General features: G+C 34.3%; 1 protein-coding gene and 1 non-coding gene across 4 annotated transcripts in view; both read right to left on the bottom strand.

Moving 5' to 3' along the window:
• The window catches only part of LOC115443825 (dihydropyrimidinase), a 61,683-nt gene that overhangs the window by 19,678 nt on the left and 22,198 nt on the right, over positions 1-19,807 (bottom strand). For 2 of the 3 annotated variants that reach the window (XM_037439027.1, XM_037439028.1), the window contains exon 2: positions 11,323-11,417. In XM_037439027.1, the coding sequence (XP_037294924.1) occupies positions 11,323-11,417 (95 nt within the window). Of the gene's footprint in view, positions 1-11,322; positions 11,418-14,537; positions 14,586-19,807 lie in introns of those variants that run through there. The other variant, XM_037439025.1, reaches the window with a different exon arrangement.
• Positions 3,147-3,339, bottom strand: LOC115443835. Its single transcript, XR_003938658.1, has one exon. It is a non-coding gene; the product is annotated as a U2 spliceosomal RNA (small nuclear RNA).

Raw genomic sequence — 19,807 nt, 5'->3', positions numbered from 1 at the left:
TTCTTTTTTTGAAGTCGGTTAAAAATACATTTAATTTGAAACTCAGTGAGTCCATGGTAACAATTTTTTTCTCAAATTTTACACTATATATTCCTCTATTCCTGTCTGGCATACGAGATATGCAGTGACCAAATAAAGCCCATGCTTAGTCTTCATTTGCGCCTTAAGACTTGAACATTGAAACATGCGGCAATATTTTATAGTCTGTGGTAGGTGAGATTATCTACCATATCGCCCGCTGATCTTGATGGTAGGTGACGGTGGTGGTAAGTGACTTTATCTACTGTCAATATAGATAAAAGCCAGGTAAAACCTCTGTCCATTAGCCCAGCGTAGCGTGGGCGAGTGTTTACGAGTTGTTTACGCGATTCTCTCAAGCTCTGGTATTTTTAGCGCATTGACTAACCTACTATATTGATGCTTGTTAGTTTTATTTATTTAGGAAAGAGTTATGTGTACTAGTTTTCTGATAATTTAGGAGAGATGTTACCTCATAATTTTAGAGGTTAACTATCTTTCGGTTTAGGTGTCATCGTCAAATAAATTGTTGCAAAATAGTATTAAAATAATATGATGTGTATTTTCGGGCGATATGCAGGGATACATTTTAATGAGATTTTCATGATGAAATTAATGATACAATATAATTAAATATAAATAACCAAAGTAAAGATAACATGTTGCAGAAATATGATTATTTTTTTTGTAATAAGTACATAGGTTTTAAAAAAGCGGTAAGCGCGCCGTTTTCCTGGGAGAGTCTCTTAAAGAAAATGACACCTGATGTAGATAATACTGTTTTTCTTCTAGAAATAACAAGCTAGATTCTGTTTTAGCTTCTATAAATATTATATTTCGAGTACCAATCACATTACATTTCTATTCAAAAAATCTTGAGTGCAATGCACGAAACGCGCAATTCGCGAAATACGAAGAATGCCAACCCAAGTCGACAAACGAATATTCGCAAACAATGCCATGCCATAAATACAAACAAGAGTGTCACGCTAGGAATGTCCCGTTGTTCACAAATTGTGCGTGTTTACGTCGTGGTTCGTAATGCCAATGTCACGCTATGTTGTTTTAGTTAGGTAATGGGGAATATTATCGAATTTGCTTGTTTCATTGGTTTCTTCGTGGGGTTCCGGGTTCGATAGAAATCGAGTAAAAAAATAAAAATGTATAATTAAGATACACTTCCACGATTTCGTTCATTGTTATTTCTTTAATATAATAAAATCATTTGGCGAATGCTAAGGTCAATAAAAAAGGCTGCAGGATGTTTGTTTAGCGTGAATGTAAATTGGACGCTGATGTTAAGTTTAATAAATATGACGTGATGGCAATAATTGAGCGTTTTAGGAAACTCTTTAGTGTAAAATTAATTAAATGACAGCAGAGATATAATAATTAATGTACAGTCAGCAACAGAAGTCGTTGAACATAATTTGTTTCCAATATTTCCTAATCATTATCATTTACCATAAGTTGCTGATTAATTTAAAAACAAAACAACTTGTTATAATTGAACTACAAAAGTAGCTGAACGCTGTCAAACCATTAACTGCTAAACATTACTAGCGACAATTTTTATGATCTGTAATATATACAAATGTGGCTGAAATTAGCAAATTCTTTGTTTTATATGCAAGCTTTTTTTCTATTCGTTAAATTGAACCCATCAAGCTTCAAGACACCAATATCGCGAAGCGCAGCGCACCGCGTTTTTTACTATCAAAACATTGTCGAATAAATACAACAGTCCAGGATGTTATTTAAATTGTTATTTTATAACATACTAGCTTTGGCTCGCTACTCTGCCCGCGTGAAAAAGTTTTTCAAAGATAAAAGTCGTGCTTTATATTTACCCTGGATAGAAAGTAGCGTGTAGGGCTTAAGAGTAATGTAGCTTCCTATTAGTGAAATATTTTCAAAATCAGTTAAGTAGTTCCTGAGTTTAGCGCATTCAAAGAAACAAACCCTTTAGGTTTATATAATAGTATATATTGAAGTTAATAACCAGAATTATAAATTTTTAAGTATGAACAAAACATCATAATATATTAGAAAGTAATATTATAACATTAATAGGAATAGGTTAATTACATTTTAAACATCCTATTTTATAGAGCACTGGCCGGTTTAAAAAACAAATATGTAAATTCAAAATTATTCTGACAGGAGATTCTCCTCGAAAGTTTCAACGTAAACGTCAGTTTATTTTTTCATATTTTTTAATGATGTACGAGGCTTTTGCCCGCGGCTCCACCCGCGATATAAAGTTTTTCGGGCTAAAGTTTTCCCTTATAAAAGTCACGCTATATATTTTCCCGTAAGCCTATGTTCTTCCCAGGGTCTCAAACTGTCCCCATACCAAATTTCATCTTAATACGTTGGGTAGTTTTTGAGTTTAACACGTTCAGGCAGACAGATGCAGCGGGGGACTTTGTTTTATTATATATTTATGTAAAACTTTTTAAGAGGAACAATCCCGTCATACATCATGTTTGCATAACTTTAACCGTTTAAGCAGCGCACGCAACAGAAGCTCTCAAAACTAATAAATTTTGCCCGTTTTTGCAACATGTTTCATTACTGCTCCGCTCCTATTGGGCATAGCGTAATGATATATAGCCTATAGCACTCCACTAACAAAGGGTTATCCAACACAAAAATATTTTTGCAGTCTAATCCGGTAGTTCCTGAGATTAGCGCGGTCAAACAAACAAACAAACTTTTCAGCTTTATATAATAGTATAGAAGTATAGATTCAATAATGAGATTCATCAACTAATGCATTGTCAAGTTATAAAATGTTTAGCGACTTTTGTAACATTGAAATGATAACCTTAATCTGTACTCGTCTTTGGTAAGTGATTTGTGGTCCGTTTCAATGTTTAGGTGTTTTGTAAATTAGTATTTGTTCATCGACTTTTGTTGCTGATCGTACCACTAGGCCCTAGGGTATACGGAGATCTAAGTCCTAGGACATCTGGCAGTGAGTACCGATTAATGTAGACATATGGTAATATAATACCATTTCCTAGCGGCCAGGAGGTATTGAAAGAATTCATAAAATCGATCGCTAAAGTGAGCAGTTTTTCTTTAGATTTGGATATAATGATAATATGTGTAAATTTTCAAGTAATTATTAGGCCAATCCCGGCGGCACTGCAATGCCGGGCCGACCCGTGACGGGAGTGGAGCGAGCTCCGAACATCCCGTCGCCTTACAAAAATCAGTTTAATATACTGGTCCCACAATGTGGGAACTTTCAGATATTAAGCTGAAAAGAACAGATACTACACTTTGATCTTAGCCAAAAGGCCGAGAAGCGATACCACAGTAAACTTGTTTGAGACTAGTCATTATTTGGCGGAGAATCTTGACATCGCGATGTAGGTTTAGACTGTTTGGAGCAGCGCCATCTAGCGACACTTGTATAAAACTCGCTTCTGGGTATAAAAATATCTCGATTGGAAAACTCGTTTATGTGCGACACGCGTTCGTCAAATAAACATAATATAATTTATACTTACTATCAAAGAGATCAAATATAAAAAATGGGTGATAATATTAAAAATGTCACTGCATTGTGCCGAATGAAAATACTGTTTCAAAATAGATAACTATAGGAGAAAATGAATTAAACGAAAAGCTGCTCATTCAATGGTATAGACACAATATCATTAGCAATGACATCATATGGGAGACACGATTATCAAAATAAACTAGATATTTTAATACAAATTAATTTTAATAAATCCTCCACCAGGCCGTACAACATCCATTCCGTTACCTTATATTAAAACAGAACCTTATTAAAACAAACAAGCTCATTTCATTTCCAAACACCGCCTTCTCACAATCCACAGAGATTTTCCCGGCGAAATTTCATTAAAAACTCCCTCGCATTTAGCATTGTCAGGTTGGCAGCACGGAGTTGGCGGGAACAATGGAAACGTCACTAATTGGAGCGGCCAGGTGCTTGACCCAGCATTGTGTAACTGAGAGGGCACATCAACAATTAGTTTTCTACATCATAAAAACCCACACGCAAGTTACATAACATTGTATATTTTGTACGCACGCGAAGTACCGTATTGTTTTGAATGGAAAGTGTTCTTAATGTAATGAAAATTTGATGTGTTCTTCGATTTACTTTCCAATTTTATGGTTTATTACATAAAATGGCTGTGCTATGTAGAACGTACAGCCGGACAGAGAATTCCAAGGAGAAAAGCTGGTCATTGGTGATTTTAAAATGCTGTTCCAGTTTGCTGCTAGGCAAGGTAATATTTTGTTCTGCTTTCTTTTACTTTTGAAAATAATTACAAAAAATTCTACCATACGAACATAAAGATTTTTAAGTAAAATACAAAATCCTTTTCTATTTCAGACAATAAGATGTAAGAGACGTCTACCCCGCATTTATTTTTATCACAGACTTTCTTTTATCTCCTCCGTTTGTTTCAAACCAAAACAAGGAAACTGTTTCGAACTCACTATATTTTTAGTTTTTTTATTGTTTCTTGATGTTGATGCAATGCAAGATGCATTATAACTGTTGTCATGACCCGATTCTCATTTTAAACTATCCATGTGGGCGTCATCAGGCGCTTAAGAAAGTAGGACGCATGGATCATCGTTATACTGAAAAAGTACTCTCGAATTGGCTGTTCGAAATCATTATAGCATTATACACCCACTAGAATATATGTCTTTATTTATTATAAGTGTTGAGCACGCGGACTAAGTGATGGATTGTCTGAATGACGAAATAGAAGCAATTGGTGTTTGAAAAGAATGACCATGGCAGAGAACATTGGTAGGTGATCTAGGTGTCTTTCATACGAGTCTGGGACGTACCCTAGTTTATGTTCTATATGTTCCACAAACAATAATACGTCGATTTATGTTATAAATGAACATCTTGGTTGGGAAGAGTGACACCAATGGTAAATTACTACCCACTTATTCATAGACATTATTTATCTAAGGACGGAGCATTGCTAGATTAAAGCTGTATCTCAATATTAGCCAATCACAACGGCCATATTGTCTACGCACTTCGAAGGCTGCCATGCCGTCAGCACTGAGAAACAGACTTGTTATCACAGCTTCACTCGATCCTTAGATAAAAACACGGGTATGAATAGGGGGGCTAGACTCTAAACATGTTATATCTTGAGAACACTGAAATTATTCGGCGACATGACTATGTAGGAGACGTGGAGGTTCACCACTGCCTGACCAAATGACACCTGGTCCTGACCTGATAAAAAAAAATACAAAATAAAACTGAACAGAAGTTATTAAGAAAATAAGATTGTTAATTAAGAACGTGAAGGTAAAAAGGCAAGTGATGATTTACGATGATTGTGTGAAAAATAACACATAAAAAGGAATTTTAAAAGTCTTTAAAGATTGTGGTTTTCTTTCTTCCATGGGATTTGATGACGATGCAATTATTGATATGAATGGATCTACGCTGCACCTATTAAGTAGGTGGTTAAATTTTTTGTATCAGAAATATTTAGTCTAAATTGGAATAAAAATACTTCTGCTATTCACTACTGACAAATGTTCGGTCTACTTCGTTTAACAATATCTAATATTCCCGATGATAACATGTCTCAGACGTATCAGGAATTTAATGGTGATTAAAAGGCCTATAAAAGGCGGAAGAACTAAGGATTATTTTGCATATAAGTTTACATAATTAGCTTCATCACCACGAGCAACTTGAAACAGTCGTTACAACTCTTAGGGCTGTAGTAATAGATGCAATTAAATTTAGCTTTGAAGTGCGATACGCTGTCAAGTTAAAGTAAGCATCTTAAGATCGTTGCTATTTTATAAACAGATCGACATCTCAAATGAAATCTTAAGTCACAGTATATGACGCATTTTGACAGTTATGGTTATTATACTACGCCAACCAGCCCCGGATCTTGAATTTTTTGGAAGCGGGGCAAAATCTGGATAGTGCCGCCCCCGACCACCTATATTTTTACTTTTGTCTTCAGTAGTCAAAGTTGCCTTAATTATGAGTTGTGTATTCGTCTGCCATGTTTGAATTTGCCGCCCTCTAAATTCGCCGCCCGGGGCACGGGCCCTTGCTTGCCCCCCCCCCCCCCCCCTAGATCCGGGGCTGACGCCAACTCAGTCAAAACAAGCACTTAATTTAAAGCATTTTTCACACGGGCTCGCAAAGTGAGCCCCCTGCCACCACCACTTGATGGTAAGTGAAGTGGGGTCTAATACAATGTCCACTGACAGTCGACACAATTATACCGGCCCTTTGGAACCGAATATACACAGGCTGATCTCGGAACGCGACACACTTACGTGGGCCGCTATAGAAGGTTTTAACACGTTGTGTACGGTGGTCGCTATCCGGGCGGATATAAAATACGTAAAATATATGAAATCTTACGTATTACTTAGTAAATAGTTCATTACATCAAATATGTATTTAAGATCCTACTTAAAAGTGACATTGGTTTGTCAATACCGCCCTTAGTTAATTATATTCAGTGATCAAACCAGAATTTGTCAAAACAAGGTGTTATGTTTTATTTGCAATACTTTCTACTTTGTCAGACCGGAATGACGAGATTTCATGTCAAACCTGTACATTAAATGCGCCTCAATGGAGAATTAATTGAGATATTGACATCGATAAACATTGACTTTGACAGATTTTGACAAGAAAACACACACAAAAAAGGTTCTGAGCAAAAAGCTATGGAATTAGTAGAGTAAATTATAAGATCGTATTTTACAGTTCCGTTCGGAAATCTTAGAGGCCTATGTTGAGAAGTGGATTTTAAATATGTGTTTGATGAAGACATACCCGTCATGGATGTCATTTAAAAGAAAGATGGCGGAGTTGAAAATGAAGTTGGAATTGTAACTGAAGATTAATAACTAGAACAATTATATATAATAATAATATAATAATATCAGCCCTGTATTATATACTTGCCCACTGCTGAGCACGGGCCTCCTCTACTACTGAGAGGGATTAGGCCTTAGTCCACCACGCTGGCCTAGTGCGGATTGGTAGACTTCACACACCTTCGAAATTCCTATAGAGAACTTCTCAGATGTGCAGGTTTCCTCACGATGTTATCCTTCACCGTTTAAGCGAACGATAATTCACAAAGAATACACACATGATTTTTAGAAAAGTCAGAGGTGTGTGCCCTTGGGATTTGAACCTGCGGACATTCGTCTCGGCAGTCCGTTCCACACCCAACTAGGCTATCGCAGCTCTTCAGAATTATAACAATAGACTAATTACTGATTTTTCAGTAGTTACACTGGCTATAATATCCTTCAAAGCCGAACACAACAGTGACTACACACTGCTTAGCGGCAGGAATAGACATTATGGTGGTACCTACACAGGCAGACTCTCACATATGAGACCTACCAGTGAACTAAAAATGACGGTGATGAAACTAAATCGACATTAACAAACGTAACGAACGTGAGACAATCTTGAGTGTATAGGACATATTGTGTCATCACAGGTATAAGAACCTTGAGAATAAACCCATCATTAATCATCGTGTGTGAGAAATCATTACAATGGCTCAGTGATAATTTATATTGGTTATGGGCAATGTCTTTAGATCATTTCTATTTGACACAATGCGATATGTTAAAGAATAATAAATGGTCTGTCTGTGATGTCCAGGGTTAGATTCCAAGGTTGGACAACACTTTGTAAGGACCTGAAGGGAGAGGAGAGGTGAAATCTAACTAAAATTAACCGAAATAAATCTGCAAGGTGCTTGAAAAGAAATGCTTGAAATTGGATAAAAATAAAAAGTAGAGATGTATTTGAGATTTCCTATCGGGCGTTTAAGCTCTAATTTGTAAATGAATACTATTATCCAAACTTATCGGCATCAAATGTAATAGATGACGTATTTAATAGTCATCGATTGTATAAGTCCCTAAAATTATAAAGAGCAGAAAACAACCATCAGAGATAATGAACTCGCCAGTACGCAAAAAACAACCATCAGAGGAAAAATAAGAACTCACCATGAAACTACGTATGAGAGTATTTCATGCAAAGTACAAACGAACATGACATGCGTTATTTTTATCTATATCTCCATAATGCTATGAGCTCCCTTTCCGGTACACCTGACGTAACTGTACTATAAAACGTATGTTATGATTTGCGCCAGCCATATGCGCGACGCCGTGACGATGTGTAGTAAATTTTGTAGTTTCTTAAGCAACAATATGGTATCGGACTCATGTCTGTTCTTTCCTTTTATTAAATATATGTCATACATTCTTGCACAGAAGGATTAAAATCCGGTAATAAATCAACCAGTTCTAATATGAATTTCAATAGAAGGCGTAAGTGTCAAGCAATGGAAAAGAGGCGCAATACGCGCACGTGACGTCATCGGTAATAACGACGCGTAGGAAAGAAAGAGATAAAGCTACATGCTCACTACGCGTCTACTACTGCAGTCTGCACATTGCAAATTTTTAAACATGAATTATTATCTTTTGTTTAACAATTTTAATGCAGTTTTCGGTGAAGGGCATCTATTTCGTACTTTTTACCATTACATAATATAGAATAATATTCAAAATAAAACATAGGATGGTCCCCTACTGAAGAGAAGTGTTACAAAATAGTATTCCGTTAACGACATTAAGCCCCTTACATATTTGATTCAGTTACAATTTATTTAGATTAAATGGTAACTTTCAGAGTCCACACTTTGAGAGGGTTATCATTTTTTTTAAATTACTATTTCTTCGGGACTGCTTCGTCTTTTTACGTGAATCAGATGGGTTCATTTATTATAACAAATACATTAAAGCAAACACAAACATGCAAAATGAAAGTTATCAATCTACAGTCTTACTTATAAACTTGTAGCGTTAAGAGGTGGTTAAGAGTTGCTTAAATAGCTGTCAAAAATATCACCGGTTTCCTAGTTTAAACCTTATTAAGAGGCAAGACGGTGGGTTTTGACTTACAGCTGATCGAGTAAATTTGTGTTTTAATTAAACATAGCTTTGCGAATTTTTTATAAGTAAGACTGCTAATGTATAATTCTATAACATATGTACTCAGTTTATTCTAACTTAGGGGTAAAAATCTTTTAGAATCATCAAGAAGACCTAACTATAGCAATAAGAGGTTAGTGAACTTGTCTTTGAAGCTCTTTTAACATTGAGGTTTACGGATATCCTAATATACGGATAAAGGTACAAATCCATAACTCGAAATTTGCCGTCGCGTGTAACCATTGCAGGAAACATCAGCTGCGTCAGTAAAAACGAACTATTCAAGTTCACTTTCATTGCAATTGACGACACGCGATAATATATCGCATGGTAATGTAATTACTAATGGTTTAAGGTTAGATTAGCTGATGAATAGAAATCAGATGTTTACATATTGTGACACGATATTATTTCTTTTGATATCACCAGATTATTTGCTAATGTACGTTTTATCTTTTTATTTATACCCCCGCTGTCCCGAGCTGGTTTCTTTTGATGTACATTGTGAGGTTTTTTGTTAATTTTATCGCTAATTCCAAATGATCGTAGGTATATGATTGATTTAAATGTATTTTAGTATTAATAACTATTCTTATAGCTTGTTTTGACATTTATTTACAGATATTTATTACATTTTTTTATGGAATAACCATGCTATATGGATGTTTACCTAATCTGATTCTTGTTATATCTGTGTTTTTCTTTTGTTGATACTGTTATGTTAATGTGAGATTTTAAATAATTTGGAAACGTATTTTGACTTTGCAATTGTACTCTCCTATCTTTATTTGTCTTTACTGGATCTAAACTAATTCACTTAAAGTATATTTAAGAGGTGAGAAATTGAATATCCAGCATAGCATTATGTCAGCGTAGTTGTGTAGGATGTTTGGTATGCCACTGCTCCTAGGTCCCGGATTCAAATCCTGGGTAATATTGGATTTATATTCTCAATATTAGCAAGAGTCTGGAATTTGTACCCGATAAGGCGAAAGGATCGCCTCCTATCATGGGATGACACATATGGTGAAAATTGGGTATTCTGGTTACACTTCTGCCTACCCCTTCGGAATAAAGGCGTTACGTACAAAACATAAAAGCAATCTAGAAATACAGATTTATTTCAAAACGTGAATCATGATGCTAGAAATATTAGGATTCAGTTCATCATGAGCTAACACAACAGGATGTTCTAAATTACATGTTTACATTTTAGTACATAATACTGTGTAATAACCAGGTCGACTTGCAAAGGATTTGGGATGTAATATACTCTTATTTATATGCTTATTGATGTTACGTAACCTAGTAATTAACAGTAAATTGCTCATGACTTCGCCCGGGTGAATGAACCTTTTCGGTATAAGTTGTATTTTTCTGGAAAATAAGAAGCCTGTAGGTTATTCCAGGCCTTAACCCCAAGTTTTGTCCCACGTTATATTTAAATTCATTTAAAAGTTTTTTAAATATTGTCACGAACTCGCTTTTATTATATTAAGATCATTGAAATTAAGTGGAATTGAAAGAGGTTGTCAATATACAAGAGTACGCTACGAAAAATATAGCTGTAAGAAAATGTATAGCATTTAATGTTCCGCTTAACTTTGGAGACGGGACGTCTGCTGAAACCGGTTGAATCAATAAATTGCAACCCCCATGGGGTGTTCCGTCTCTTTCGCACTTTCAAAATAGTGTGTGTGGGAAAGAGAAAGCTTCCATGGGATTGATCTCCTGCCAAACCCGTCGCAAGTAAAGGTTAATAAACTGATGGTGCTGTTTCGTTGGAAATTGCTGTATTGATGGCTTTAAAGATTTCAACATGGCATTACTTATCTTATATATGAGTAAGGATATGTTATCTATAAATATTGCAGAACAAAGTCCCCTTTACTGTCTGTCTGTATGTGATCGATTTTCTCAAAATCTACTGAACGGTTTTTATGAAATTTGATATGGATATAGTTCAAGATCCTGGGAAGGCTTTAGAATTTCTATCCAGGGTAAATCTATAGCGGGACTTTTATCCCGTAAAACTCCTTCACGCGGGCGAAGAGCCGAGAGCAAAAGCTAGTAAATCTACATAACTGCAACGATAAATTTTAATTATAAATTCTTTATAGCATCGAATGTCGGAGGTTTCTGAATTTATAAACTAGATTCTTTACATTTTCATCCATTATTGATTTGTTGTTGTCTAAAATAATTAGTCAATAATACTTCTGCTTGAATTTAAATTCATCTGATAACTAAAATATTTTCAGTACTCACTTGATGATGCCGTCTTCGATGTAAACATCAGAGTCTTCAACTCCGTCGTCATTGACCACCCTGCCATTTTTGATGAGAAGTCGGTTTTGGGAGCTCTGAAACAAAAAGATAAAGAGTATTATAATAAAGCATTTAAGCAAAATATTGGTGAAGCAGTAGTATTTGAATTCTACCACTGCGTTTGAGAAACAGATTTCGTTTCTGAAAGCGATACATTGTATTTTATTAATGTTACGTTTGATCATAATTTATTTTAGACTGACGATTTTAAACATCAGTATTACCGTGACAAAAATAAGATGCACGTTGTAAAATTAGCGAAAACTGTCATCATTGCAAATATAGCAGTAGAGTCATCGAAAGCCGAACTAATATTGAAATACTCAAGGATATCCACTTTAATACCGACGTATGTGTAATCAAAACAAAAACGCGCGACTTTTGCTAACGGTAAACAATGGTGTTCTTAATAATTAAATACTAAGTACAAAAATACTTTTTCAACATTAAAAAGATGCTTCTTTTTGTCAGTAGTGTTTAATATTAGTTTAGAATTATAACTGTATGTATTACAAATATTTTTAGCAGAGCAACATTCAGTTATGAGTTTTACAAAAAATGCTCTACAATTAATCTGCTATTCTATTATATTTTATAAATGTATGAAATCAGCAACCATTTACTGAATAAGTTCAAAAATTTTACATTAATATATTAAAGTGATAAAACAAACACGCAATTATGAGAGACAGTAGAAATTGATACATTTTGAAATTCAATGATATGTATTAAAATATAAAACGTAGTTTCTATGTACAGAAGAAATAAAACCTATATAGATGCAATCAATTATGCAAATAAAGAAAACACTTTTAAAAGATAAATTAATGTAATAATCAACGAAACACAATGAAGTTAAAAATGAAAACGAAAGTAATGAAGCGATATATAGGAATCTACAATTGTGTTATATTGACTACACAAACACAGACAGTCGGACAAAACATTTTGCCGACAATCGCTAATTTCCGACTTTTTGGCCAGACTGGGTGAGTGCGCCGCCAATTTGCAGCAATTGACGTGAGAATTTACAAAGCGTCAGTGCATAAAGAGGGGGATCCTAGTTTACTGATTAAATTGACTGCGAAGGCGTGAGGTTAGATCTCTGAGAGATATCAGCTCATGTTATAGAAAAACTGAAAGAAACTTCGAGCAATTTGGGTCTCAGAATATACTTAATTACATTTTATAAAAAAAATCCACCGCCATTTCTGTTTGAACGCGATAAACTTAAAAATTACCGAACAGATTTCGGTGAAATTTGGTATGGAGACAGTTTGAGACCCTGGGCAGGACATATGTTACTTTTTATCCCGGGAAAACTATCATGGGGGCGAAGTCGCGAGCAAAAGTAAGTATGCTTAATACGATTTTAGTGCGAAAAGTTGACGGTCAATAACAGGGTGCGTGCGTGGCCTTGAATCATGAATCATGGGTATGAGTCACTATGTGTATTGTTAATACATATAGGGATAATAATAAGTTATTGTAAGGCGCTGTCCATCCAGCAATTATTATGGTAGCCTTAATGGAAGAGGCATTTCCTTTGAACATTAGAGACATGACCTAGGCATTAGGTAGAAAAGGTAGAAAGGAGAGAATATAGGTAGAATTTCCTTTAAAATTTCATGCAGTAACTAAGCATTAGGTTATGAGAGAATATAGGTAGAAAAGGTTTAGTAAAAGTTACATTATCTTCAAAGAACGAATCATTGGAATAGTGAAAGCAAACATGGACCAATCAGTGAGATCCTAGAACCCTATAGTTAAAAAAGGCCAGACAAACAGGCTCTCAAATTCTTCAAATTGCAAACAAATGCACAAACATACGCTATCAATATAAACAAGATTGGCATTAGAGAATGTGATTAGATAAGGCTTTCCATTGTTCATTGTGTAACACTTGATAGGTTTCCATTAATGAGTCACGAGGATTTTAGCACTTACTAAGGTTCAAATTTGAGGTTATATAATTTCAAGGGTAGATGAAAAATATACTTATACATCATCTAGGAAGGTGCATTTTCTTTTTGCACAACTATCTTTACGAAACCATCCTGATTTCGTAAGCATATTAGCTATTGCAACTTCTGTAAGTCAAGATCAACAGGCCAGAGTTTTTATGCTCTTAAAGATCGATAACTATTTGGACATTACAGTCTTTTACAATAACAAAATTGAGTAGAAAGGTAGGGGAGGAATTAATTTTGATTTTTTTTTTTTATTGCTTTGAATGATGAGACGAGCTTGCCGTTCGCCTGATGGTAAGCGATACGACCGCCCATAAACAGAAGAAACACCATCCAACACATTTAATTACAAAATATTGTTTGGTATACCACTGCGCTCGCCATCCTAAGACAATAGATGTTAAGTCTTGTTATGTCCAGTAGTTACACTGGCTAAATTGTTTTAATATATTATTCATCTTAAACAGACGAATTCACGTCCAAACAGTAAAAAGTACTTAGACCAAAAGATGCAAAATTATGTGTGCATAATTCATAATCTGCACGGCGACCGGTTTGAGCGCCGGTGTGGAAACAAAAACAGGTCATAGCTGGGTGGTCTCCAGGATTCGAGAGTTCATGAATGGTGAATACAGCATTACATGAATGAATACATATAAGTTCATGTGCATTATCATTATATTCATAATGAGAATATTTACTTAGTCTAGATTGACTTATGTTTATGTATGTAAACAAAAATAGTTACATTACACGATTTTTTGGCTTTTTTCTTTAAAACTAACCGATTATGTTTTGACGTCAGATTTGGGTATAGCATGACGATATTTGCAAATTATTTAAGAAATATTTTCCTCATGAGAAAAACACTATTTTCCATTGCACTCGGCTTCATGCCAAATACGAATTAACCAAAGTTGTCTATATATTTTGATATAAATAACACGGCAAAATTATTAGTACAGCGCCAAAGAAAGGAAGCGCAAAATAAATAACACCATGTTTAAATTATTCTTGTTTACAAAACAAAATAAACATACATACTTCTGTTAAATTACAGGATATATGTCTAAATAAACCTGTTTAAATCTAGACTATAAAGCGGACAATCTCACAGCACCGGACATGGCCGTCTTTTACTAATTCCTAAAATACCGTATTCGGCGTAACATAAAAATAACTCACTTTTATATTGATCCCGGACACAGATGTCGCTGTGGCGTCAACTGTCATTTTTTTAACGAACTATTTTATTATTTATGGATAAATTCGCGTCAGAGGACAAAGCCGTACGAGCGGCGCGTCCCCTGCGAACCACAGACTGAAACTGAAAATGTGAATCCTAAAATAGAAGGTATTCCACGTCCCCTCGCGTCGGTTGCGTGTTTTTAAGTAGAAAGTGATAAAAGGTATGCAAACTTTATAATAGGTTATTGTTCGTGCAGAATTAAATACTCATTTGGTATAACTCCTTATAGAGCTCGTTATTTACACATAACATAATACTGGCATGTAAGGTAAATTATTCGATTTTCAAAAATGGAATGTTCATTTTTTCCTTTTGCGTTCACCTCCAAATTAATATTTTATGTAAACACTAGATGGTGTTAGCGCCGCAAATACATAACTCAAACAATTTATTGCGCATTGTATATTTTAATTCATTACTTGTAGTTATCTATAAGTGGTTATTCAATTAGCCGTTAATGTAAGCAAACATACGAAGTAAATATACAAGAAAAACTATTCCCATAACGGTTATTCAAGAAAAACTTGATTAAGGTAAAAGCGCGCGAAATCGCCGTTTTACTTTCTTTTTCAATAGAATTTCTATCGATTGATAGGTGTTGAGCTGTCAATCTGTCCATTATAATGAAATCTAACAATTGCTGTACATAACAATAAAAACAATTTAATGCGTTACCCACGGCGATATGTCATTGTGAGTTTTTTTTCGTTATGTTAGTAGTTTGTCACTGTTTTGTAGTAATTGTAATACTAATATATTATTCCTACATGTATTAATAATAAATATTATTAACTATAACATATATGAGCATATTTTTTTGTACTCCATTATTAAACCGTATAAGTAGAAATTATATTACCTAAATTACTTTCAAAAAGTTATCCTAAATACCTTGTAATTAAAGATCTTAACCTCATAATATATTTTTTTTAATATATAAAAGAAACAAAACGATATCAGATATTAAATTGATCCAAATATTCATTATCTGTCTGAAATGCGTCATAAATTATATCAAGAGTTGGTACTTGAGACGCTAATAAATGGGAAGTCCTTGGCGATCGTTTGCGCCCTTTTCACTTGTACTCAATGGGTGGGGATGAAGAATGAATGGTTATATCCTATATGTAAATAAGAGGGGACGTCTGTTAATTTACACACATGGCGTTTTTTAACCTGCCGCGATTCACAGAAAACTATTTAATTTTCCGGCCTGAATAACCTACATCAACATCAACTTAATGCGTTCTGTCACCGTTTTATCTCTGACAATAGCTATCAGATACTCATGATTAACTAAGAGGGAAAGTTGTGAATTGTACTAGTCAACGCGATGTTGTTAGGAACTCGGTGAATACACGCATGAGACGTGTGTAAAAAACGCTCGTTTTAGCGTGTTTAAAGAGCGTCGTGTGTATGATCTAACACGTATGGATTAATGCCCAGACGAGTATTAGCATAATATTTCGTGCTACAATAGATTTGTCATACGAGGTATATTTACTCGTACAGGAATACGAAGTTTTTACTACCTTGCAAACGTCGACCATACAGCCTTGGAAATGTAAGAATATTTAGCAAAAATCTTCTTCTATCTCTCTCAAGGGGACTTAACATATACGGCATAAGTCTTTAAAATAACAAGGTTTCTGAGTAATAATTGTCAATAAATTCGACAAAATTATCTGCAATTAGAACCTGAATTGAATTATAAGTTACTAGGTTCGAGACAAAATATAAAACTACAGTAATATAATTAATGTAGGATATTAAGAATGAATTTGTAAACACATTGTAAATAATTTACTACTTAAACATGCAAGACAATGATCGCCATTCGAAGTTCAGTTCTAGTATTTTTCAACGTAACAACACGTTCTAAAATAAAAATAAACAATATTTTAGACACCAAAGGACTTCATTACACTCCTGGCAAGCATCATCCAACCACAAAGACTGAAAGGTAAAATAAAGGAATCTTGGATGAGGGGAACATAGAAGTGACGTAGATGCCACGAGCAAAATGTAGCCGGAAAGTAACTTGAGACTTGTGAATGCATCGTTTCAACAATAGAAACTTACTGTTAGACAGTGGCTGCACAAGTCTACGTATACAATAAATGGAAGAGAAACTACCCGTAGTTGAGTTGAAGCTTTGTACCTAGTTGGAGAAATTATGGATGATTATTCGCAAAATGGAGTCTGTTTTGTAATTGTAGACTAGATTTGTGAACAATCATGATCTATGGATGAAGATTTGTACATTATTGATGTGTTTACTTCCAAAAATAATGAAAATTTTATTATACTTAATAAAACATAGATAAATGTAAACGCCTTTTGGTTCTATAGTGTACAAACTAGGTTTCCGAAAATCAATAGTTGATATAATATAAACTATACTTTGATAGAATTGGACGTAGGCAAAAGAATATATGAATAAGGATTTGTGTTCAAAGACTAGTGATTCGAATTGTTACTCACGAAACAAATTACTGTAGAACTAAATAACTAACATATTTACCACAACATTAACGCCCGAATACTCAAACGCCACTTAAATATTTAAGATGGCCTCACGGATTTAAGCATTCGTTATCTTTGAAATTGGTATACTGAAACGTCACTTATTTCCTAACCTTAAATTTAAGGCGACGAAGGTTTAAGGTCCGCTTATTGATTCAAACGGTATTCACAAACCCTGCTTATAGTTTGACAGCTATTTAAGGCCGCCTTATATGGCTGTTAATTGAGATTAATTTGAGAGTGCTTGCGACTACTCTCAAAATCTTTACGCTAAAATATTTATTGTTGTGTTAGTTGTTATTATATTCTCTTTCGATTTAATAAAATGTCTTTTTCTTCACTATCATCACTGTCTGAAGAAGAATATAGGGTCAATCGAAGAAATCGAGAGAAATTAGACACTTTCGAAGAGTATTTATGTTGATTAATTCAGGAATTGTCCTAAATTATGCTTTTTAATTCAGGAATTGTCATTTCAGCAATTTTCATTCATCATATTGATTTAAACTGGATATTGATCCAGCTTAGCCGGTCGTAAAAAGAAATACCAGATATTTATTGCCCTTCGTTTCTTTACCACAGGCACCTATCAAAGGGTCATCTGGGATATTTCTCATGTGTAGGAACCTATGGTACATCATGGTGTACTCATATCATGGCACTAGTTGTGCCTGTGCTTATATCATGGAACTAGTTGTGCCTCTGCCTACCCCTTCTAGGATGATTAGCTATATTATGTGTGTATGTAACAGTTTTAAAGGAAATAAATTTTATTGAAAGTCAACATGTCCGAATGAAGAAATAATTATTAGAGAAGCAAGAAGAAACTTTATTGTAATTATTATATTTTTTAATTGTAATTCTTATATATCAGACATATAAAATTTTATTACAGACATTTTGCTACACATAGAACATATATATAGATGCCTGCAGAAGTCTATTTCTTGAATAAATTATTGATTGATTGATTGATTATATATATCACACAAGAGAACCCACGGCCTCTCACTTCACAGCCGGCTACTCGCCCACAGCTCACTGCTTGTGTTCCTCACGAGAGCTGCCAATAAAACAAATATATTTTCAAAAAAATTTTAACAAAGAAAAAACATTATCAGCCACATGATATCCATTGCTGAACAAAGGCCTCCCGCAAAAATTTCCAGATTGAACGTCGGAAGCAGCCCGCATCGTGCAATGCCCTTTTTTCTTAATTCGATGGGCCTCCAAATAAATCCAATACTTTTTCACTATATCCAGCAGTTCTTGTTTTTCTATTTAGGTATAATTTCAACCCCTTTTTTGGGTTTTGTTATTTGCAGACTCCATTGATTATATTTATACAATTATAAAATAGAAACTTCTGTGGTAAGACACGAAATAAGAATTATATTGTTAACAAAGAGAAAATAATCACTACGATTTAATTGTTGACGAAAATTTGACAGATGCAGAAGTTTTTTTTTCTAAAGTGACTAATGTCAATACTGATCATGCTGCCAAATGGCAAGTATAAATAAGTTGAAATGTATTTACTACATCAATGTTGAGAATTTAATAATTAAAAATCATTTTTAATTAAACTGCGTATTACGTTATTTGATTTTTTTATGTTTCATAAATTATGCTGCGTAAAACGACACATAAATATCATTTTATTAAAATTATGTAAACGAAAACATACTTTTTATAATCTATAGCAAATTAACTGCTCCTCAACTGAGTTTTCCGTAAAATCTTTTAATGTACGTTTGAGAATGCCATTTAAATTAAGTAGCCTGTTAAATTTAAGTAGGCCTCAGACAAGTTGGTTGGTTGAGTAGCGTTTCAGTATTCGGGCGTAAATGTAGTAAATCATGACGTCACCCTTCATGAAACGCAGGGACGAAGCCAACGCACGCCGCGCCGCGCCGTCACGTAGTATTATGGAGATTAAAATCGAAATAATATAAATAATATCTTCAGGGTATCTTTAGAACTTGTATTACTGTTTGATATTTTAATTCCTAATCAAAAGGTTACAGTTGATAATTTTTGGGCAAAATAATATGTACATTATACGTATCTAGTTCTATATTATGATACGAAATCATTAAAATGAATAATGAATAAATACTGCAATAGAAAAGGTTCAATGCGGTGATGTCAGAACACCTACAGTCCCAGTCCAAGGTCTAATCTGGCAAACATTACGATAAACAATAATAATAATTAACAGATTATTTACAATTGTAGTTAACATAAAAATTTACCATTTTGGTCCCAAACAGAGCAAATATTTTCTATGAAATCAGAAATAGATCCTACAGGAATTAACCTTACATTTCACAATCATATGATGGTACAATTTTCAAATTATGAAGCGTCGGAAAATACTTCTTAAATCTGCATATTGCGAACATTACAAAAATGTATGCCGACTACGCCTTCTTACCTAACTGTTAAGACAGGAGTCCTTTAAAATATTAAGGACCATTGAAATATGACGTGGGACAATCCAGTTTCTTGGAAATTTGCGTTATTTTAGATGAAAGTATCGCACGAACAGTGCAAGGGAAATGAAAGTGGTGGAAAGTGGAGCTATTTCAAGAAGTCCGCATGCTATCGGAATATTTTAAACTTGGACTGCACAAGAAACTCGTCAGATAAGGTAAATGAAATACTGTGACATTGCGAA

The sequence above is a fragment of the Manduca sexta genome, chromosome 3 (genome assembly GCF_014839805.1).
Source record: "Manduca sexta isolate Smith_Timp_Sample1 chromosome 3, JHU_Msex_v1.0, whole genome shotgun sequence".
NCBI classification, from domain to species: domain Eukaryota; kingdom Metazoa; phylum Arthropoda; class Insecta; order Lepidoptera; family Sphingidae; genus Manduca; species Manduca sexta.
Note: the sequence above shows the minus strand (reverse complement) of the source record. Positions and strands in the feature narration are given on the sequence as shown.